Here is a 24,216-nt window from a genome sequence, read left to right on the forward strand (position 1 = left end):
ATCAATAGGATTGGCTCAGCTCTACCTTCTGTTGGTCTCCGTTCTGTGGCTGTGGATCTGTCCAGCCCTCTAAACAGCAGAGGCCATCCTGTAGATCCTGTGACTCCTTTGCCTAGCTAACAACCTTCACTTTTCCATAACTTCACACCCTTAACATCCATGCAACATGACTGAAAACACATGTTGTGGTCTCCCCATTATATATGGAGTCCACAGTCATTACATTTTTCCTAGCACAGGCTGTAGCTGTGACAAATTCCAAGTATTTGACGGCGGATGTTAGCTATGGTCCATTCTAAAGGAAAATGTTGCATGTGGACAGAAATGTCTTCTGGAAGGGCTTGGGCAGTGTAGTTTACTCAAGGGCAATTGCTTCAGGAAAACAACATTAGACCCTTGTCATTCCACCCCACTGTGCACCTGAGCACTCTCCGAGCTTCCCTGGTGGACACTGGCAGAGGAATGGTCTCCTGCTGGCTTCGTAACCGACACACTGCATGTCCCCTGGACACGGCTTCTCCACACAAGGATCGTTGGACCCCGGGCACAGTCCACCTGTGACAAAGGGGGAACACGCATGATCAGTACAAAGTGAATTACCCTCCACTCCAGGTAGCACAGGATTGGTTCAAGACCTGGGCTCTGCAGGCTCTGAGCTGAGAAACAAAGAGGTCACCCAGAAGCAGGAGCACCTGAATGGGCTTCACCTGGTGTGGGTGCCCATCAAATGTCCCTGCATCTGCCAAAAGTTCGCTCCCAGACTGAAGTCGGTTAAGTGCAAAGTGTCAACGGAGCTCCTCCTTTCAGGCTAATATATGCTCAGGTTGCGACTGGACCAACTTCAGGTGAAAAAAGACCACACAGTACACGGTCTCTGGTATATTCCTTGGAGTGGGGTTCTTGCATGTTGGTGGCCATCTGAATATATCACTTGAGTTTAGATTTCTTCTACACCCCTCTCCTGCCCTGAAAAACTTGGGGGTAGACTTCAGAAGATGTTAGCTGTTGATTTCAGAGGGGGATAAAACCAGACTTTTCTAAAGAAAAGTATGACAGATTCTAAGTTGTGAAAGCACAATTGTTCCCTAATCCCTTCTGCTACATGCTGGTTTATTGATTAGCTGTAAATGTGCCCGGCCAGCTATCAAAAATAGTAGAATTATCCTTGGCAAAGAAAGGCTTCCTTTCTACCTGTTCGATGTTCACAGCACAGTGAGATGAAAGGTTAATCCCTCAGAAGGGAAATCCTGGAAAGCAGATTAACTGATTAAGGCAGAATTCAGGACCCAAGTGAGTTATTTCACAACTGCGGTGATGGCGAACGTGGGTCCACTGAAGGAAGTGCACTTTTCAAAGGTCTTGGATATATCAAATGTAATTAGGCCACTTTCATCCTGGTAAGAGTTTAAGTGATAAAAGGACTATAGGAAAGGAGACACAAATTAAAAACAACCCACAACTGGGTTAAGCAGTGGCCTAAAGGAGCGCCTCTTCTCTGTGAACCCAGAACACGCCAGACATCAGCAGCTTTGTTTCTCGGCGAACTCTGGCCCATTATTATACTCCTTTCCATCTAACTCTTTCCTCATCATTAAGCATCTTGTCCCATTATACAGTCATTTCTTTGTCTGGGAGACAGCAGAAGTTTAATGTTAACTACATATAAACATTTTAAGAACTGTAATCCTTGAGAGGAGCAATATAACGAGCACCAGCAAACTCAGAATTCATAAATCCTATTTTCCACTGGTTTAGAGCTTAGCCATAAAAGATACTCTTGGCAACAATCCAGCTTACAAAGTCTTAGAAGATGAAGGGATTTTTAACTGAAAATTTGAAATGATCTCTACAGATGGTTCTAAAAGATATAAGTGCCCCCAAATACATCTTCCTATTTTCGTCCCAAGAAATCTTTATTCCTGCCACGTATTTATCAGTATTTATGGAACTTAAAACAGCTGTTCAACCACCTTATGATATGTTTCAAGAAGCTTTTGATAACCACTTTTTAAACAACTTTTGGTGCATTCTTCAACAAATAATTATTTAGGGCCAATGAGGTGATAGGCCTGGGCATATAAAGATCAAAGGAAATGATCCCACCCCTTCCTTCCCTCAGGAAAGAAAATGAAAACACATGATTATAATACAAGACGATAACTGCTTTGATAGAGATACGCAAATGCAATGGAAGTATCAGAGAGGGAACAATTGCATTTCCTGGCAGAATGTCAGAAATCCTTGCAAAGGAAGGGAGAATTTTAAACTCAGGCTTGAAGGATGAGATCCTTTGAGTATCATGGAACTGAGTTTCATGGGAATGAACCAACCATAGTTAGTGGCTTTACTGCATGCGTGTGTTAATGTTTATTCATGCTAAGTCCACAACTCTACCAGCTGACTCTTTGCTATCTCCATGAGTGGCTTCATTTCAGTTTCTAGCGGCCTGCACACCGCTGGGTGGCTCCTAAATGCTGAGTAGTTAGTACATGCTCAAAAATGCAAACTAAGCCCAATGCTAACCTCAGGCAAGTAGAGGTGGCAATGTGCATAAACGAATTACAAAATGCATCCCATCAAAAAGATGTACCTCTGCATTACCTGGAGCTTACCTTCCAGTTAGACACAGAAACAGTAGTTTATATATTTAAAAAATCTGTTACTTTCCATTTCCATGGTCATGCCTTTTTCCATGTCCTATTTTAGCCAGAATAAGAATACCCTTTCTATAAATTTCTGTTTCTGAGTAGCTATATATACTGCATTCATAGTCTTTTCTGCTCTAATGCAATGGCTACATTGCTAAGAAAACTTGCATTATCAAAAATCCATTTAAAAGCCACTGTTTCAAAGGGGAAAAGAGGGCTAGATAATTTTCAGACCCAAGATAGCAAAACTATTTTCTTCTGTAGGAATTATGGTAACACTTTTTAAAAAACCAGGTATAAGTATATATAACAAAACACTGTATTTCAGAATGAATCCAGCATTTGAGTGCTTTTACCTTTTATTCACGTGTTTTGGCCTTTTCTTCTACTATCAGTTCTGCCCTGGTACTTAGCACACATTTCTCTTTATCACTCATATCTCATATTGGGTTAAAGCACAAAGTCACCTAGAACAGCACCTGGAGTTCAAACTCACAGATCATCTTCTTCTTTCCTTGTGTCATAACCATAGAACTCATATAATTATCTTTTAAATTAATGGATTATGTCAGATCCATTACCCATTATCAAAACTCTAGCTAGAGGATATATAAAAATGCATTAATATAATTTTATAAGTGCATTCTAAAATTAATAATCTTAATATAAATATTAGATACATAATAATGCATATTCCTATTCTTTCCACCAGCCATTGACTTTGGTAGGTTCTTGCTCTTCCTTTTTATTTTTAATAGGTTTTTTAAGATAAAGGGGATAGTTCTTGGCAAGGGATCTGTCTCTTGATGCCTTAAAAATCCTCCGGGGCCTCCTCCCCAGTCCCAGTCTGGGACAGGAGTAGCCATAAACATTTGGCCTCCAGCTGCTGCTGTCAGTTGGCTCTGCTCACAGCCCGTTCTATCGTGGCTCAAGGAAGTATGAAGGCAGATTAGAGTCTGGAGGTCACTAAATGTAATGGCCTCCTTAGCTGGGACAGATGTGAGCATGTGCACCAACCACAGTCTATTCCAAGTAGGGAAAGACTTCTAGTTACTGAAAAACAGGTTTCCCAAAACTAAATCCTCTCATATGCAATATTGTAGTTCTTCCCTTTCCACCAACTATCATAAGAAATTAGGTCTTTTCTGAAATATATTTTGTCAGAGGGACTTGACCTTTGGACACCAACCGTGAACAATGTTGTGTATCCCTTGACCTTAGATGTACCCAGGTCTGGGTCCTGGAACACTTTCCTGGGATAATGACCTTCTTTCCAGCCAGAGTCCTAAGTTCTCTAGTGACTTAAAATCCAGTATGCTTTAAATGGATGCTGAGGGGTTAACCTGTTTTTAGAAATCTTATGTTTATGTTGCCCCTTTCCAGGGAAGTGCATATACTTACGATTGTTAAGAGCCTTAAAGACTCTCTCTCGTGTGGCAGAAAGTGCCTCATCAGCTCCCGAGTAACAGTTAAGAGACAACAGTGTCAGCTTCCATTGGCTTCTGGGAGGAAGTTATCTTATTAACTATCATTAAATAATCCAAGTTTAATTAACTTACACTATGATCAGTGACAGCGTGGGGGTTGGGGGCTCCAGACCTACATGCTCTGCATCTCCAGGCATCCATCAATTTGGTGCCAGAGAGAGCATGAAGGGAGAAAGGTCCCACTTTATCAAACCAAGTGACACCATTTGTTGTATGTCAGGGAAGGGCAGAGGATTACACATTTTTAGCAACTGTTGGATCATAAAGCAGGCAGAGAAATCTCTGTTCCCCCTTCCCAGATCCCCATGGGAAGCCTGGGTAGTGTAACAGGAAAGGGTACTGTGCTGACAAGCAGCAGACTTGGATTTTGACCTTGACTAGTTATTCAATTTATTCACTGTGTGGCCCCCAACAAGTTGCTTGACTTCTCCAGGTCTTGATTTCCTTTTCTGAAAAATGAGGATCAAGATGCTTCATAGAGTTGTGAGAACTAAATGGGTTAATGGATATGAAAGCAACTTGAAAGAAAAACCATGAGAGTAAAAACAAATTACTACAAGGTCCCCAAATTGGAGACACTAACTTGACTCAGCAACATGGCGGAGACTTGAACTCAAGTGTAATCTTTTTCTTGCTGTCCTTTTGGCTTAGATTCATGATTTGTAAACTGATAGATGATATGAAATATTACGTGCATTGGAGACATAAGATAAGGCCTTGAGCCTTTTATTGATCAATGTCACAGGCCATGTGCGGACGTGTCAGCGCCTTCACTACCTTGTTTTGGGTGGAAGTGTTCTTTCTCATACAGCCTCTGCACCAGGAGAAATGTGCATGTGATGTGGCTGTTCTCCACAAGAAGGTTTTCTACATTCTGAAGCTTTGCTTAGGTGAAAATTTAGGTCACTTTACAGAGTTGACAACACACAATTCACTTGAGCAGAAGCGATAGAGCCTTAGAAACTTCAGGGAGGAGAAAGGTGATTCTCTTGAGGCTTTAGAAGGATCTCACTACCATATCATGACTCTTCTCATGTCCCCAGCATTCCCACAGCACCTGGATTAAGTCGATGCCTTTAGCTACTACATCAGTATCTAGCTGTGATTATAATCGCTACCACTTTGAGCTGATTCAACCTTTTGATTATACTGAGAATCCAATAATTAATGGTAAACACCCTACACCCTGAATTTAAACACTTTGCCAAGATGCCATGTCTTGGCAAATGCCACATAAGTCAATAGACTTCCCTCTTAATTCCTGGCCTGCATGAAGTTTTAAAACACATTCTCCTAAGGTCTCTTGGCTTTGAAAGGGTCTCTTGTGGTTCTCCCAAAAGCACAGAATCATCTGGAATGGTGTATGCTTGGCTCAGCCATATTTTCTGGATGACTGCACTAACGGCTGAGTGCAGTTTCATTCAAGACATCCTCTCTGGGGCAGCTGTGTGTGGGTGGAATATATAAGGGCATATCCACCCACTGAGAAGCTGGTATCATCACTAGGGTAGACACCTCCAAACTGTCTTGGCACTTTGGGACTCGTGTGCTGGAGACGAGCGATCTGCAAAGACGTATCTGTTATGAAAGAAAATGGAAACTTCCCAGGTTGCAGGAGGAACCTGGTTACAATTCAGAGACAATGCTGAAGGTTATTTAAAACCACTGAGACTGGGTCTGTTGGCTTTCCCCCCTGAGAGTTAGCCTTAACGAACCCCAGGCCAAGTGCAAATTTAACTTCAGATTTTTCTCCGCTTTTAAAAAACTCATCAAAGCTAAGTTTTAAGCATCTTACTCCCTCACAGAAGCCTTCATCATTTTATTTTATTGTGCTCATTAGAAGGGCATTACCACGGCTGCCTATCACAGGTTCCATTTACCTGTCCCATGGTATTCTTTCCCAGAACTGTCCTGATGCCCCACCATCCAGTCCAACTGAGCTCCTTGTCATTTGCCCAATGTATGGTGCTGGTTTGTGCTCCATGAGGATGGGGACCATGCCAGTCTCACTCACAACTGTATCTCTAGTACTCCCCCCAGGCCCTGGCAAAGTACTCAATTCACTGGGGAGTCAATGAGCAAATGAAAAGGTGCCCCAAATCTCTGGGCCTTTCTCTTCACTGCTCTCTCTGCTTAAAATGCATTCCTTGCCTGGCAAAGACCCAACAGGACAAGTCTCATTGCTTCTAATGCCTTTCATGGACTCCTCCAAGTAGGACAGAGGACTCCCTCATTTGTGCCTCCTCTGTGCCCCAGCTATACCACCTTCAACTCTACACAGTTCTTATTTGTTTACAGCCAAGAAGCAAAGGAACTTCTGCTGTTTGTCTAGGAAAAGATGACTCAAGGAGTCATAACAACTATCTGAGGGGGCAGCTTGTAAGGAGGAGTTAGGTTGGGTTCTGTGTGGCTCTAAAGGGTAGAGCTGGGTGATATTACGAGGAAGTTGTATTTTGGTGCACTATAAGGGAGAAGATCGTCTCAAGTCCATCTTGTGAGGTGGTGAGTACCTGGCACTGGTGTTCAAACTTTGGCTGAATTACTGTGCTAAGAATATAGTAAACAGGATGTCTGTGGTGGGTGCGAGGTTGGATTGGGTGACTTTCAAGTTCCTTCCACATTTGTGCAGAAGTAGTAGGTTAAGACTGCCAGGTGGGAATCCTGGCTTGGCCATTCACTTTGCTCTGTAACTTTGAGCACAAGTCAATGGATCTTTCCAAGTCTTAGTTTCATTAACTTTTGAGAGAAGTTAATGATACCCACATTTTAAGGTTATTGTAAGGGTTAAATGCAATTATACATGTTTGAAAACCAGCACAATAACTGGTCATGGCTCAATAAATGTTAGTTGTTATATCTGTCCCTGCCTTTATGTGTGCACTGAATTGCTGACTGATTCTCACTTCCATGCCTTGGCTTTAATGCTTCTCAGTCTGAAACTATCCGTCTCCATCATCTACCTAATGTAGGCATCCTTTCAGACCTAGCTCAGGTGGCACCACCTTCAGTGATGTGCTTCAGAGTTCCTCTTACCTCCCTGAGCAAACCCTTACGACTGTGCCATATCCCACAGTTGAGGGCATGGCTGCTGCTGTACTCTCGCTAGCATGGTCCTTCACCCATGGCAAATGCTCCATTCATTTTATTTGGAACTCCAGGTTCCAGTCTGTGTTCCATATCTGAATCAGGATTTGACAAATCAGGCATCCACTTCCACCATCACTCTCATAAACACACTGCTCTTGAACTCCGATGTCTCATGGGGACTTCATTCTCTTCGACAAGAGTCTACTTTTTGATATATTTCCATATCAGAATTTTGAAAAATCAAAGAAAATTGTAAAAAATGGACAATCAGCACTGCCCCACGGGCTGCCCCTGGTGCTCTGTCCTCTTCCTTCTCCTATGGAGTTTGAGGGCAACTATCACTCTCCATTTGTTTAAGGTGGTGCCAGGCTTTCTTACTGAAGTGCCAATGTTCACTGAACATCTGAAGTTCACCAGGAGCTATCTCATGACATCAGAACTTTGCCCCTCTTTAAGTTCTGTTCAAACATGATGATCCATGGTGGCTAGAATTTAATGTACCTATTTGGCACTAAAATTCAAGTTTGCTTTCTTTTTTTTTTTTAAATTCAAGTTTGCTTTCATTTTGTCAAAGCAAGTCAGCATTTTGGTTCAAGATGCTAACGATGTTAACTGGACCCAAAAAATCTGCATGAGAGAAGGACGAGTGGGGAAGAGAATAGAATATTGAGGCCAAATCTGTATAAATATTACTACACAGCTCAGAATGGGCAGCTACCTCTATTTATCAACCTAATTATTCCACCAAGTGGTGGGAAAGGCCATTTATTGTATCTGCTGACTTTCCAGGGTAAACTGATGAGCAGCCAATACTAGCTCTGTGTGCGTGTGTGTGTGTGTGTGTCTTGAGTGGGGGCATTTATTGAATTCCATTACCTCTCCTTTCCAATAAATGCCTAATGCTTTCCTTAAGTTCTTCACTGTATTTTTATTTAAGAGGACACTTTAGAAGAAGTGAGAGAGCTGTTACTATTATAACTAAGAGCTTGCCCCCTGAACCCGGAGGAAATTTTTTCTACTTTATCTTGCTGTGAGATGTCTGAAAGTTTGGTTTCCTGATCATCAGCATTAGAAGCACCCAGGCTACATATATAGACTCCTAGGCTCCACTCGAAACCTCTTGCTATATCTGAGTGTGGGGCTCAGCAATGGGCATTTCTAGGAAGCCCCATGCACACTGGAGACTGAGACACCCTTTGCCATATGGGGACGGTATGTGAGGCTGGCGATCCATCTGCCAGGAAAAATGGGGTTGAATATTCTTATAGAGTAAATAACACTGGGGTTATGATGCACATAAAAAATAGAAGAGTCTCTGTTCTTAAGACGCAGATAATAAAATAGGAGCCCAAGATGAACCTTTATTGAATCAGCGTGCCACTCTCACCAGCTGTATGGCCCTGGGCACAGCATAGAGCTACCACATTTATAAATTGGGGACGATCATACATCTCCTGCGGAAGACAGGATTGGGCCAGATGACCTTTCGAAGTCCTTTTACCACTAAAATTCAGCATTTTATTTTACTGCTTAATTATAAGAGTGGCTTGAAGGTGAGAAGAGGCTCCAAAGTGGGCCTGAGCTTGCACAGAGCTCTCATTGAGGAAATGCTTGCTTTTCAAACTGAGAAGGCCTCCTTGTGGGATGTTTCAGGGCTGAATCACAAAAACTTCTAGCATTCTGGGTTTACTGGGAGTAGAAAGGTTTATGGAGAGTAAAGAACAGGAGCCTTGGGCAAGGACACTACCTTGAAACTTACTGCATTTAAAACATTAGTGTCTCATGCGAAATGCAAAGCAAGTCCCCAACAAAAATCATCCCTCTAAATCCCTCCATTAAAGAAATTCTAAATCTGCCTTCCCCCGTCTCTTCCTGATGAACTCATACTCCTCTCTCAAAACCCAGCACATGGGTGGTCTCTGGTGTACAAATGTCATGGAGAGAGCTTTTCTCTGGTCACAGCACGGACTCTGTCCTTCCTAATCCCTAGCATTTCTTTAACACTATTATTGCAAACAGGTGCTTGCAAGCTGACTTCACAATAGCCAGCTCCTGTGTCATTTTTTCACTTTGAAACTTCAGCGCCTAGGACCTTGCTGCCTCCACAGATTTTTGCTGAATCACAAGGATTAATTAGCTGGTTTAGTTTCTCCTGCAGGGTCTGCCCTGTCCTGTTGTGGACCTCTTTGCACCCTGCTGTGAATCATTGCATGAAGGCCCTGGCAGAGCTTTGGTGCATAAATCAGTTTGCCTAACAAGGAAATCTAGGTAAGTTTGGACAGCTGGCATTTATAAATTCTGCATGTTGGTGGCATCTGTCAGAAATGCATTTCACCTAGCATGCATGCTTTGAGTTACTTGGGAGCTAATTTACATATTCCCCAGGTCTGGACATCACTGCATCTACTTGATGAAAACACAAACAGAAGTTACTGGGTACCACAGAGTGAGTGACTGGCACTCTTCTGGGCTGTTTAGAGGTTGCCAAAATGTCTCTTGGAGGGAGCAGTGGTCTCTGGGACCTTCCTCTGATAAACTCATTCTCCAAATGGCAACTAAAATTTTTCTACAAGGAAAGAGGCCAGGGGCCCTGCCTGTCCCCAATTACCTAAAGGGATGTTTTTCAAATGGCCTCTCTTCTGACCACAGTCGCTTTGGGCCAAGTTCACACGGGCTAGAAAAACTCTGGGTGCAATTTTCTTACAAGAGGTCAGTGAATTTATGGCTCCAACGTCAGAGAGTGGAAAAGAGGGAGAGAGCAATGTTTCTCACTGACCACTGTGGGCATGTGACTCTGTGCAGTTATGGCCTTTGCCCAGGAAAGGTCAAGGTCAGTGACTCTAGTTACTTCACCAAACGCAAACCATTCCATCTCTGCCACTCTGGGGGCTGAATCCATCCCTGACCGTGCTCCCGGACATCTGGCCCCTGTTTTTCACTGAAACAAATCTGACTGCCCTCGCCTTCTACAATAGCTTCCCAACTTGTCTGCCTGCATCTAGGCTGGCCATGTCCAATCCACTCCTCTCTGTACCCAGCATGCTTTTTGTGAAAGACAGATCTGATTCTGTCACTTCTTCACTTCAAATCACCCAAGGGTTCCCACTGCCTTGGGATAATTTCAAAAATCTTCATCCTGGCTAACAGCCCTTGTGTGATCACAGGGCCTGCTCACAAGTCTCATTTGTCATCACTCCCTACTCCTTCCAGCAACAGGAAATCTCTTTCAATCCCCTCAGTGTAGGTTCCTTTCTTGTCCTTAAGCCTTCCTCATACAAGCTGTCCCTCCACCTGGAACATGCTCCCTCCCCTATCTGTTTTCACACATCTAATTCCTACTTGTCCTTTATCTCAACCTAGAGGATACTCCCTTTAGGAGACCTGCCCTCTCAAGCTGGTCCTCCCAGAGGACTTTGTATTTCCTGTAACAATACTTCTCACATGGGTTCACCCTAGCCTCTTTGTATGTCTGTATTGCTCACTAAGCTATATGTGCCACAGGACCAGGGGCTAAGCTTGTCTTGTTTATCCCTGTAGCCCCAGCACTTCTCAGAGTAACTAGGCACATGGTAGGTGGTCAGTAAATATTTTGTTGAATGGGTGAATGAACGAATGCATGTGTGCCAGGAATGGTAACTCAGTCTGCTTCTCCAATCTCAGGAGATGAGAGGGAACTCTCCAAGCTGGACTCACCATTACAGGTGCAACGCACATTCCTATAGAAACGCGGACACACGAAGCTGATGCGAGCCGTGCTGTAGGTCATGAGTGCATGGGAATCCAGTGACAAGCCTTGCTCACAATGCTGCTCCTGACACTCCAGCCCTGAGCAGTTCTTCTCCAGGATGGCTGAGATGCGCATGACGTTCTCCAGATGTCTCCTAGCATTGGACAGCTTCTGGATTAGGTAGGCTGGCTTGTAGAACTCACTGCTGTGCATCTCTACCGCAAACAGCATATCCAGCTGGTTGGTGCCCGCCACGGGCTGGATGCTGATGATGCGGAGGCTGTCCTGCTTCTGGGTAAGGACTGCGTTCCTCAGGGTGCGCCGGAACCCATGCATGTGCAGTCCCACAAAGTCCTCGGGGGACACATTCTCAAAGCGAATGGTCACGGTGTTCTGCAGCATCTCGTGCACCAGCTGCTCCACGTGCACGACCACATCGATGGGCACCTGGAAGCGGCCATCACTCACTGACACATTCAGGACATACTTGCCGCTGTCCAGGCCTCCCAGGGCAATGATTTTCCCATCGTGACTATTCACTTTGAACAAGCTTTTCTGCTCCGATTTCAGGGCAAACGTGAGCACATCATACATGTCTTGATCTGTGGCATGGATCTTCCCAATGACCCCACCAGGAAAGTCGTCCTCCATGGTGACAATGAAAATTTCCAGGGGGATGGCTGTCGGTTTGTGGGTACTTTCCTCGATGACCTTCACGCGGATGTAGGAGTGAGAAACTTGCTGAGGTTTGCCTGAGTCTTTTGCCTAAAACAACCAAAAGGGAGAAAGGTGAGGAACTAAGAAAAAAACCATAATAATTTAAAAAAACAACAAAACGCAGATAGGAGATGTCTGTTCCTTTAACCAGGTTTGCTTCTTCCCCCAACCCCTGCCACGATTCTGCAAGATGCTGAAGATGTGCATTTAAGTAAGAGGAGTGATTTATTACCTTCGGCCCCCATGTGTACACTCTGTTATGGACAATATAATGTGTCAACACAATAAAGCCATTGGGGGTGAAGAGGGAAAGAGGGTAGGGGGTGCTATGAGATCCAACATGCCCAGAGGCTGGCCGTGTTTTAATTCTGGAAAGAAGCCACAGGGGATCCTCATAAAGTGGCATTCCCACTGGAGGAGAAATCCTTGTTCTCTTTGGATCTTTCCTTTTGATTGGACCAGATAGCACCTTTCGGAACATTTAAGAAACAACGTTATTTAAGCAACCATATTAAGGTTTAGAATAAAAACTGATACACTGAAGGGAAAAATAGGTAGCCTGCAAAAACATTTTTGGCTTCCTTCTTGATTTAAGAATTCACAGAACAACCACTCTGACAACAGATCTTTGTTGAACACCTGCCATGTGTGAAAAGGAGATAGTGCTATAGGGCTTCAGAGAAGGGCAGATTCTGATGGGCTGGGTCCCCAGGGCAGGTGTCTGAGGATGTGGAGCTGCAGTGGACCTTGCAGGCTAGGTGGGATCTTTGAGATGTGTCCTTGTAAGTGGAAGGCAGTGTAAAACCAGGGGCTTGGGCATCACACAGACCTCCGTTCAAACCTTGGCTCTGCCACTCACTATATGTCTGGCCTTGCATGAGTTACTTAACCTCTCTGAGCTTCAATTATTGTTATCTTTAATATGAGTAAAATAATAGTATTACTGCACAGGATTCTTGCATTGTGGGGTTAAAAGACAGAGTGATTGCAAAGTGCTTAGCACAGGCCCGTCCCCACAGAAGTACCTAGTACATGAGAGTCAACGTGATTGTCATTTTTATTATTACTGTCTCCACATACTTTATTTGATGAACTATGTGAACTGGAGATGCTGAAATGGAAAAGTCATGTAGGAGGAGATAAGTTCAGTAAATTAGGTTGGATTTGAAGTCAGACTGTGGAGGGCCTCAAAGGACAGTGATGAATTTGGACTTTACAGGCCAAAGGTTGCCCATGCAAATGTCAGAGGCCAGAAAGATGACAGAAAGGCAGGAAGCCGCTGGGTGTAAGGTGAGAGACTAGTGGGCCTGTGGCCTGAGAAGCACTAGGGAGTTGTGTCTGCCTTAAGACCTGACACTCAAAATCTGAAAGAGTCTGGGACCGGAACTCAACCTGCAGGCCAGAAATTTTCAGGCACTAGGGAGCCACACAATGTTTTAGTTTAGGGCAGGAGTTGGCACACATTTTCTGTAAAGGGCTAGATAAGAAATAGTTCAGGCTTTGGGGGTTCTACGATCTTTATCAACTACTCAACCATTGTTCCAGCACGGAAGCAGCCACAGAGCAGATGTAAACAAATGGGTGAGGCTGTATTCCAATAAAGCTTTATTTATAAAAACAGTCTGAGGGTCGGATGTGGTTCAGGGGCTGTAGTTTGTTGCTGTGTGGTTTAGGGGAAGGACATAATCAAAGTGGAATGATTAATCTGGGGGGGGGGGTGTAGAGATGTATCAGAAAAGAATGAGGCTGAAGTCAGAAGAATCATCCAGGAGGTTCCTGCAATAGTATGAGTACGGGGTGCTATAGAATAAAGTGGGACAATGGTAAAGGGAATGTAACTGATGCACATAGGGACCTTCTGAAGGCAGAAATGCAGGACTTGGTGGTAGTTTAATATAAGGGACAAGGAGGAGAAAGTTCTCTATGGTGTTTCCAAAGTCTGAGATGTGAAACTTGCTCTCCAACAACCAAACAGGCTATGGAAAGAACTGTACAAACTTCTGTGAGAAGACACTAAAAACCTCTCCTTGCCATTGAGTACCGAGTCTGTGATGTAAAATTCTTTACCTAATGTCATTGGAGGAGTGGGTTGCAACTGATGTGTTCACTGACATGCTTGGAGCCAAAAGTTATTAATATGGGAGGTTTCGGGGAGCAGAGTAAGCCATAAGTTATCAAAAGAAATAATGTGTACAATTAAATGCTATACAAATATAAAGAATTGCTATTGTTATTATTGTCACCATTAATAATGACTTTAGGTTGCCCTCTGTGACAATTGTGGGTAAAAAAAAAATCACTCTGTTTCACTGATGGGACCCGAATGTTGGTGCTAGTAAAATTCATAGATGGGAACTTTTTGGTGCTTTCTTACTTCCTGCTCTTGTCCACACTCTTTCCATACTTGCCACTTTGGCCTTTTTGTCCCATTTCATTGGACACAGGCCAATGAACTTGAGGATGCAGGAATGTGGGGGTGCCATTGCCATCTGAGTGCTTGGTCCCCACCTGCCTCACTGGGGAAACTTACCAAACAGCGGTCTCTTCAAAAGCCCATGATATGGTTCAATCGCCTTCTGACAATGATTGGAAGCTTCGCCCAGTGGGCTGATGTGGCACGTACCACTCAGGAGACAGCAGCAACCCTTGACCAATTAGTTGTCTTTGGAGGTTAGTTAGAACCCCAGAAATTTTTAGAATGTAGATTTAGGCCCAGTGGCTGTCTGCCTGGCACACCCTACAGGCATGTCCCTCTTGAACAATGATGCTTCCCTCCCTTCCTGTTCAATTTCACACACAGAGGCCGCTTTAGTGGTGTGAAATTGAATTTGAGATTAAAAGGGGAACATTCCTGCACAGTAATGAATTACGTTGACTTGCTCAACAAAGAAAAACCAACCAACGGGCACAGAAACAAGTATGAGAGAAAGTCGGCCTGAGGTGGACAGAGAATGAGGCCCTACCTGGACACATAGCACGTATTCCGGAGACTCCATGTGCCGGAAGACCACGGCTGACCGCAGGATCCCATGCGGGTCCAATGTGAACCCCTCCTCTTCGTTTCCCGACAAAATAGAGAACGAGAAGGGAGGCCCATTGTGAAAGGAGTCCCTGTCTGTCACCACCAGCTGCAAGATGCTGGTGCCTACTGGCTTATTTTCCTGCATGAAAGAGTATATTAAAAAGGAAGATAAAATTACACCTTTCTTCACATTTTAAAAAACCCCATCATTACCGGCTGAGAGTGCTGTGCTGGAACACAGGGCTTTTAGGAGAAGGGATTCCCTGTGATATTATCTTGTCTTCTGAAAATATGCTGGCATCTGTAAGCATCATGCTTCCCCTCCTTGGCCGCCTCCCCACTCCTGCCCCATGAGACAATGAGCCGCAGGTGAGAACACAAGGACTCTGTGTTGAACGGGTTTGTAGGTTCCAAGAATGGTCCCTACACTTGGAAATGGCCTGAGTTCGCCTGTATAGCTCCAGGAAGGTGTGGTGCTCACCAGCCTTGGTGACTACATCAGAAATCGTCATGGGCCAAGAAAACTTCAACCTTTCAGGATGGGAAGGCACTTCCTCACACTTGTCACAACACGATTACACTGAGGCCCAACACTGTGACACAGTGTCACAACATCGGACTTTTTTGGGAGGACATCCTGGCAACTTCCAAGTAAACATACAAAAGCATATGCCAGGTGGAAAAATGGGGCTTTACACCCCACCCCTCAGAACACAGTTTTGCCATGTTTCATGAGGAAATAGAAAGGGGGTAGAACATTTCTCAGCTTGAGAATGAAGAGAAAGGAGATCCTGCACTTCATCAGAATTTTTGGAAGCCCCAGTGTTATTATGTAAGCATGATTTTTAAATTTTAAAAATTCTTTTTGGTGAGGAAGATTGGCCCTGAGCTAACATCTGTTGCTAATCTTCATCCTTTTGCCTGAGGAAGATGTCCCTGAGCTAACACGTATGCCAATCTTCCTCTGGTTTGTATGTGGAATGCCGTCACAGTGTGGCTTGATGAGCAGTGTGTAGGTCCACACCGGGGATACGAACCCATGAACCCTGGGCTGCCAAAGTGGAGCGCACGAACCTAACCACCACACCACTGGGCTGGCCCCTATGCAAGCATGACTTTACAGAACCTCTATGCCTTTTCCCTAAAATGGAAATAGAAAGGCTTTTTGTCACTCCTTCTTGGGTGAAAGGTTCTCCTCAGTTTGAAAATGCCAAATGAAATTCCTCTGTAGCTCACGCGTTGGTTTCTTTGGCCCACTCTATTTAGACTTCAGCCTTTCCACAACATGGGTCTCAAGTCAGTTTCATTAGTTCAGGCCTTCTGATGACATTGACTTAAGATTAAATGAATTTGGGTCACAGAGATGAAGACAACGAGACACGGCAGTTTGGAAAGGAGTCATGCATGGGGCAGACACACTTAAGTTTTATGTGCTGAATTAGTCTTATGAAAACCATGTGTTGGAAGAAGGAAATTATTCTGGGTTGGAAAAAGGGAGGAACGTTTTCTGAAGGAGAAAGAGAAAAGGACCTCAGAAACCTCTTTTTTTGCTCCTTCTCTCAAGTAGCCTTTCGGTCAAGAACAACTAGACCCCGTCTCCCTCTGGAATCGGTCGTGGAACCACTTGAGCCCAGTGTAGATTTAATATTTCACACTGACAGCATACTCAGCACCACACAGAATAGAAGATTTATCGATTTGTTTGCTCACTCTATCAAGGCCATTTCCTCCATAGAAGAGAGAAAATGTGTGCCCTATGGGTCATGGTCTGAGAAAGAAGGGTGACATGTAACACAGACAGGCCCCCACGCTGCAGCTCTGAGCTGCCGTCACAGCCGCGGTTTACAGGCTGCGCTTCTCGGGTTCTTTCCCTGCTGACTTTCTGTCGTGCATGTGAAAACAGTCTGTCAAGCTGATGGATGCATGTCATAAAACCGACTGTTGAGTAGGCAAAGCCCATTTTGTTTTGGGGCGAGCACACAGAGGCGGGGAGAGGCAGAGAGAGCCCCTGTGAGCGACAGTACTGAAGGAGAGCAATCTGAGAGAGAGAAATGAGGAAGGTGCAGACCCTGGGTGAAGCTTTGTGGAAGCAGGAGAGGGGTCAGAATACACGGCTGCTGGAAAAAGCATCAGAGAGGAGCGGAAAACCAAAATACCACCGGGGAAGGAATCGGATTTCGCTGACAAAGGAGTGGGAATGAAGCAGAGGGCTGCGAGCTTTACGACTGCCTCTAGCCTGATTCCTGGACAGCACACTGGTGCGGGGGGAACCCGCTACGGATGGCCAGACTCAAAGTCGTGTATGATATTCCCCTCAAGACCTGGCTCACTCTCATCTTACCTTCTCCCCACAAAGCCCTGGGAACCTGTAGCGTGTGATTCTCAGGCCAAACTGCATCAGGCGAGAGCTGATTCTCTAGAATATCTGTGGCCCCCCAAGACACGTCTATCACCCCCTGTCTCCCCTAAGTCCTGCACCCTGACAGTATTCCTGGACTGGATTTCCTCATCCTCCCGAAGTTGGGCTTCCAGCTTCTAGAAATACAGGGAAGAGGAGGTAGCTTGGCTCCTAGTACTGTGCTCGTGAAATGTCTTCTGAATAAAACACAGATGGGAGAAGAGTCATTTTCTCTGACAGCAGAAAACCAACAGTAAGTTACTCAATCCTGTAGTCTAATTTGAAAGAGCAGGTGGACTTAAAGTGCTAAACGAATTGCTTATGGAAGATTGATTTTAATGAGGAACAGCTCTATCCTGATGCCCAAACTCCCTTGGAGAGGAGATGGTTTGTGTTCATCTTCCTCCCCTGGCACAACAGCACAAAGTAGCTTAAAGGCAGCCTGTTGTTGCGGAAGAGAATAGTTTTTGTTGAAGACTGACCCGAGTTCAAATCCTGACTCTACCACTTACCCCCTGCATGATCTTGGGTGAGCAACTTAACCACTCAGATCCTTAGCAACTTCACTGTGGAGTGGGGCCCGATGCAGCACCCCACTTCACAGGGCTGTGGTGGGGACAGACAGCCTATGCAAAGCACCCGATGCTTGAAAGAATCCCATCAATGATAGCACTTATCAAGGTTTATTAATTGGCCCTTTTCATACCAGCCTTATGACAGGATGAACAGGTATTAGGTAAAAACCGTAATAAACCATGACGAGCAAACCCCAGCAGAGGCAGGAGGCTAAGCGCCTAAGGACAAGTGCCTGGCAAGCAAGACTGCTCACCTGAATCACAGCGGTATAGTTAGCAGGTGTAAAGACCGGGCTGTTGTCGTTCACATCAGAAATATCAATGTTGACAGTGGCAGTTGATGACATCGCAGGAGTGCCGCTGTCTACTGCCTGGACGAGCAGGGAGTATCCAGACACCTGCCAAAGCACAAAGGGCTGATGGTGAAGAAGGGCAGCACTTCCCTCCTTCTGTGCACACTCAGACTCGGCTGTGCTTTGCTGAAGATCAGCCATCTTCACTTTGATTCTCTAGACCAGGGTTTCTCGACCGTGGTACCACTGACACTTAGGGCGGGATAATTCTTCGTTGTTGGGGGCTGACCTGTGCATTGTAGGATGTTTAGCAGCATCCCTGGTCTCTACCCGCTAGAAGCCATTAACACCTTCTGCCCATTTGTGACAACCAAAAATGTCTCTAAATATTGCCAAATGTGCCCTGGGGGCAAAATTGTCCCTGGTTAGAACCACAGCTCTCAGCCTTTGTTCAAACATGACAGCTATCAACACTGATCTGTCTTATTGATCAGTTTTGACACTTCAAGGGTTATGGGCATATATAACCCATTGAGGTCTTTCTACTTTTGCCCATCACTACTATGACATCTTTTTCCGTATTTTTAATTTCACTGTGAAGACACATATTTTTGGTTAAAAGAGATGATATTTAGAAACTTAGTTTAACCTTGGACAGAGGAATTTTCTGGATCATTCCTTCTGACTTAGATACCTTCAGATGATCCTTTTGGATCTGTTCACCCAGGGCTAAAGCTGCCTATGAAACCAGGACCACATGATCCCAATGCTGAAGGTGCTTTTCTGCCTCCTTGCTCTAGGAAGGACCAAAATTCAAACCATCCAGAAAGACACACCTTTACTTTTTCTTTAAACCATCCATAAATAAGAAACACCCAGAATCCATTGGCAGAAAATTCTTTCAAAGGTCTAACCACATACATCATGCTGCTATATTTTAGCCCATTTCTATTCACTCTCACTATTTAGAATGGAGAATCTTTCTATTTGTACTCATGGAGCCCATGCCTGATTCCAGCAAAGGGGTAGGTGTGGTTAGGAAGGGAGCTGGCCTAAACTAGCTTACCCGTTCCCGGTCTAATTTCTTCTTAACCTTCACAAGTCCCAAGACAGGATCCACAGCAAATTCATTGTCCCGATCTCCACTCACAATTGAAAAATGAATCTGTCCGTTGGGCTGGCTATCTGCATCTTCTGCTATTAGCTTCATGGGACACAAGCAAAACAAAGAAAAGACGTGACACAAGAGACAGAGGAAAGGTTTATTCTTAGAGTCCCAGGTCTGTACAAATGTGCACAGCTCTGACAGTTTTCTTAGGTGCTATGCTCACCAATGCCAGTGATCATGCCCCCAGCAGAAAAGATAATGGGTTAGCTGAAGGAGGGGAGTGCTATTATGAGAGCTGCCATTTTATTTCTGCCTACCGTCTGATGCTTGTTAGGCCTGATTTTCCTCAGGTCTTGAGCCAGCAAGGATAGAGCCAAAGGTAACTGATAGGAATACTTTCATATTCTTTCCCAATTCTGCAAAACAATAGTCTCTACCACTGAGCTGGCATTCTCCAATCCTATGCATTTCCATGTTAAGCAAGCCCAAGAAAATTCCCTTTCTCACATGGCAAACACACTGCCCCACTCTCTGGTACTCCATGTTGGTGACACCGGGATTTGTATGTAAAGAAATAGCCTCATAGCATCCAGGAAGGAGAGAAGGCCTGGGGAGTCCACCTTTGATGTGTAAAGAATGCACACCCGCAAGCTGGTGCTGTGGGAGCCAGAGACAAGGACAGATGGAAGGGACCTGTCTTACCTATGAATAGTGAGGATGGGGAGGATGGAACTCATCGTTTCCAAAATGTAATTTATAAGTCTAAGAGAAGCTGCATTCTGCTAACACCTGGTTTGTTCTTACTGGTACTAGAAAAAATTCCTTCTAGAAAGAGCTTCTCTAAGAATGGCCAATCAATCTTAAACTTGCTCCCATTTGTAACTGCGCTACTCTGTGTGTGTGTCAGTGCGTGTATACACAGGGGGCTGGGGAAGGATTTATCCTTAGCCACTTAATAACTTACCATGTAAGGGCACAAACTAGTAAGAGCTATTATTAGAAATTCAATCTATGGTCTGTTTTGTTTTCTCAAAAAACATACACTCCTGGGAGGAAAGTGATTATTGATCACTTACACTGTGATATAAATGACTTTATCAGACCTTTTTCTAATACAGAAACTGGAAAAGGAGCAGTTGAAAGACTGGCGCCTGTCTAGAGTTCTTGGGGACAAATGGACCCTAAAAGGAGAAAGTGTGAATAGAATCCAAGATAGATTTTGCTCATTTTTTCACCCTATTTAAGTTTATTAGCCTCAGACATTTGAACTTCCTGCTGGCACCTACCAAAATGACAGAGTCCCCGACCAAGGCATCTTCACTTATGACAGCGCTGTAGACATCTTGGCTGAACCTGGGAGGGTTGTCATTCACATCTGTGAGGTTGATGCTCACTGTGGCCACAGCACTGAGAGCTGGGGTGCCCCCATCTTTGGCTTCCACCACGAGGTAAAATTTTTTGCATAATTCATAGTCCAGGACTTCAGAGACAGAAATACCCCCTTGGAGGAAGAAAAATGGGGAGCTTTAGATTTGATTAGGAAAAAACGTTGGTCACCAGTTCTATAATCATGGTTAAATTTACACCATCATCTCCAGCCAAGAATTTTAGATATTTAGGAATGTGTTTATTTAATGCCCTACTGAAAGCATCTCAAAGTCTGACTAACATTGTCAGTTAAAACATAGCTATCCATCAAACACAGAACTGAAGAAATTGAGTCTTTGCAAGTTTCTGCAATAGTTTCTGAACTTCTCTCAAGCAGTCTGAAAATCTCTGGCATTATTCACCCTCACGCAACTAAGGGACAGGAACAAGCATTGCTGATAAGTGTCTCGCGATGATTCCTCAAGTGGACCCATGTGGACGGAGAATGAGCCAAGATATGTGGATGCGACTGTATGAGCCCACCCCTCATCAGCAAGTAAATACTTGCAGACTTAAGTGAATTGAAGTACCCACTAAGGTGCCTTGCCAAGTTATAACGTGCTTATCTAAAACCATTATGGCACGAAGAAGGCAAAGATTTCAGAAAGCTCAAGGTACAGTGACACGTAATGGAAAAGAAAATACCTGGGGATCAGTGGCCAAACAGTAAGTGTGAGTTTAGTGTCTACAATTACAGAACAGAGATGAAGCCCAAGTTATTTAAATTAAGCAAGTAGAACAAGGGAAAGCAGCTAGCTGGGTGTCACTGTGAGGGGGCGGCTCTGTGAGTGCTACTTCCCTCCCATTCTAGATCTTTCTGGTGAAGTGATCCAATCCTGCATTCTCAACTGGTAACTGGTCATTGAACTGCCTGCAGAGCAATTCTCAAGGGCATGTGCCTTTCTCCCACCTGGAAAACAATCATTAGGACCAAGGTGAGTATGTCACATCCATTCACATTTCCAGACAGGTGACTTCTCTAGAGGGTAAGGCTGCCCTTCTACTTAAGGTGAGAAACAGAAGTCAGACCTATAAGAAGAGGCTGTTTCTCCCATAATTAAGTTTTCTTAGCAATTACCACCCTTAGTGCTTTGTTTTGCAGACCAGTCTCGTTATCCAGTGCCAAATTTAAACAGTACTTAACCATTTCCCCATGGTGTTCATATACAATAGCTATAACTAGACAGGCTAAGGCTGACACATATTTAAATGAGGAAAATCCCCATACGTTTTAATTTGAAGTAATGACCTTAATAAACAGAGTTACTGCTGGGAGAAGCTGCTAATGCAATTCCTCCATCAATATTTCCACCTTCCTAAACTTAAGGGCAGGGACTACACCTCCTTCACTTTTTGCACCCCGCATGGCATAGCAGTGCTATATGGAGGTTAGAACATAAAAGTCAGAGTCAGGAAGATCTGAATTCAAATCTTGGATTCCCTACTTACTCACAGTGGACGTTGGGTAAATTATTTAACCTCTCTGAAGTTCTGTTTTCCTCATTTAGAAAATGTAAGAAATGACTAATGATTTAATAAGAATCTCGCATATTTGCCATATTAAATAAACATTGCCAATTCTGATAGTTTCTTGTTCGTGTTTACTGGACTGTCCCAAGGAGAATGGAACTCCCTTGCCACCTTGCTCAACAAGTGCATATTCTTTGAGCGATGAGGGAATTATGTCCAATGGCTGGAGGTGTGAGAGACTCACCTTTCTTATCTGAAAAATGGGCCTATTCACAGGGGCCTGCAGGTCACTGTACAGATCACTTACAACGTCTGCCTCGGCAGGTGACCAGAGAGTGGCAGCCTGAGTTTGGATAGTGGCAAGCGGATGCTAATCTCCAGGAGCACTTCCAAACATATGATCCAAGGAAAGAAACAGAAAAGAGAGAGAAACAAACAAACCCCCGTGTTTGGTATGCAAATACTGCTTCCTCTTCCCACCTATGAACCACATTACTGCTCCCAAGCCTTGCATCCTCAGAAGCAGAGTGCCAGAGGGCACTCCAAGGTCTGCTGCAGGCCTTGCTAGGAGAAGATTTGTTTCCACTGTGAGGGAGCTAGGAGGAGGAAAAGGAGCCCTAGAAAGGCAGTCAGCGTGTTGAGAGAAGCAGGATACAGTGAAGCCTTGACTTGTAACTGGGTTGCTGTTTACCCACCTGTCTTTGGGTTGATTCTAAATTTCCCTTGTTCATTCCCAGACCGGATGAGATACGTAATCTCAGCATTTGTACCGATGTCTTTGCTGGTGGCAAAAACAGCAAGGACTTGTGTGCCAGGGGAGGTGTCCTCAGGCACTGTCACCAGGTAGTCCCTCCTTTCAAACACAGGGGGGTTGTCATTAATGTCCAGGACAGTGATGGTGACAGTGGCAAGAGAGGACAGGGCCTGTCCAGGGCTCTGGTCGGTGGCTTGCACGCTGATGTTGTAGGAGGACTGCTGCTCTCGGTCCAGTGGCTGCTCCAGGATGATGATGCCAGATGAGCTGTCAATGGAGAAGAAACCATCGGCCGAGTCGGCCAGGGAGTACACGACTTTCCTGTTGATGCCTGTGGGAGATGCAAGAACGTGAGTGGAGAAGATTGTGGCCTGCCACTCTGAACTAGAATATTATGGCTTTGCCAACTTTTGAAGGGTCACACGAAGAAGAATAGTAATTATAGAAACCACAGCTTTGGTTCCACAAAAATGTAAAAAATATACAGCTACACTGAATGGTACAGAGATAAAAAATATTGACAAAAAATATCAGAAATAGTTGGATATTCTTAATATATTAAAGAACCCCACACATCTTTAAGATAAAGTCTAAGATGCCAATAGATACATGGGTAAGGATGTCCCCCAGAAAGAGAAATACAGATTAATTAATTACTTCAACAAATATTTATCTAGAATCTATCAGGCACTATTCTAGCTGCTAGAGATTCTAGCAATGGACAAGAGTAAAACATTTCATGAGGAAATTTTTACATTCTAGTGGGAATAAATAAGAAATTAACAATGACAAAGAATCAGCAAAATAAAAGGCATGTTAGAGGGTAAAAAGGGAGAAAAATAAAGCCATAAGGGGGAGATCAGGAGTGCCGGGGGGAGAGGGAGTCTGGGAGATAGAGGGAAGGGTGATAATTTTAAACGAAGTGGTCAGGAAAGAGCTTGACACTTGAGTAAAAACCCGAAGGAGGGGAGGGAGTAAACAGTGCAGATTTTGGGGAGAAGAACACTCTGGGCAGAGGGACCCACAAGTGCAGAGGTCTGAGGTGGAAGCCCATCTAGTGTATTTGAGGAGCACTGTCAAGAAGAGTAGTGTGACTAGAGTCAAGAAGAAAGAAGTAGAAAATGAGATCAGGGTGATAATGGGTCAGGGAACAGATCGAGTGGGGTTGTGGTGGTGAGGTGGGAGGCTACTGGAGGGCTTCGAGGAGGGAAGTCATGTGATGAACAGAATCACTCAGGCTTCCGGTTGTGAACAGAATGAAGAACAGCAAGAGAGGAAGCAGGGAGACCAGCTGGCAGACTTTTACAAGAATACAGGCATGCGATAATGGCAGCTTGAACAAGGTGGTGGTGTTGGAAGTGGTGAGAAGTGATCGGGTTCCAGATCTATTGTGAACACAGAGGTGGTGTGAAAATGAGTAAAGGAAACTTCATTTAATTTGGAGCTGGGCAGGCTTGAAGGGGAAGCTCTTAACACACTACCACCCAGTGTTTGGAGACTCC

At 44.4% G+C, this 24,216-nt stretch overlaps 1 protein-coding gene across 2 annotated transcripts in view; it reads right to left on the minus strand.

The window, feature by feature from the left end:
• The window catches only part of FAT3 (FAT atypical cadherin 3), a 616,260-nt gene that overhangs the window by 35,417 nt on the left and 556,627 nt on the right, over positions 1–24,216 (minus strand). For both annotated transcript variants that reach the window (XM_070490463.1, XM_070490462.1), the window contains exons 14-20: positions 22,656–23,045; positions 20,349–20,563; positions 19,021–19,158; positions 17,916–18,059; positions 14,630–14,827; positions 10,916–11,714; positions 421–555 (exon numbers count right to left, since the gene is read on the minus strand). In XM_070490463.1, coding sequence (XP_070346564.1) covers positions 421–555; positions 10,916–11,714; positions 14,630–14,827; positions 17,916–18,059; positions 19,021–19,158; positions 20,349–20,563; positions 22,656–23,045 — 2,019 coding nt within the window. The remainder of the gene's footprint in view (positions 1–420; positions 556–10,915; positions 11,715–14,629; positions 14,828–17,915; positions 18,060–19,020; positions 19,159–20,348; positions 20,564–22,655; positions 23,046–24,216) is intronic.

Source organism: Equus asinus, chromosome 20 (genome assembly GCF_041296235.1).
Source record: "Equus asinus isolate D_3611 breed Donkey chromosome 20, EquAss-T2T_v2, whole genome shotgun sequence".
NCBI classification, from domain to species: domain Eukaryota; kingdom Metazoa; phylum Chordata; class Mammalia; order Perissodactyla; family Equidae; genus Equus; species Equus asinus.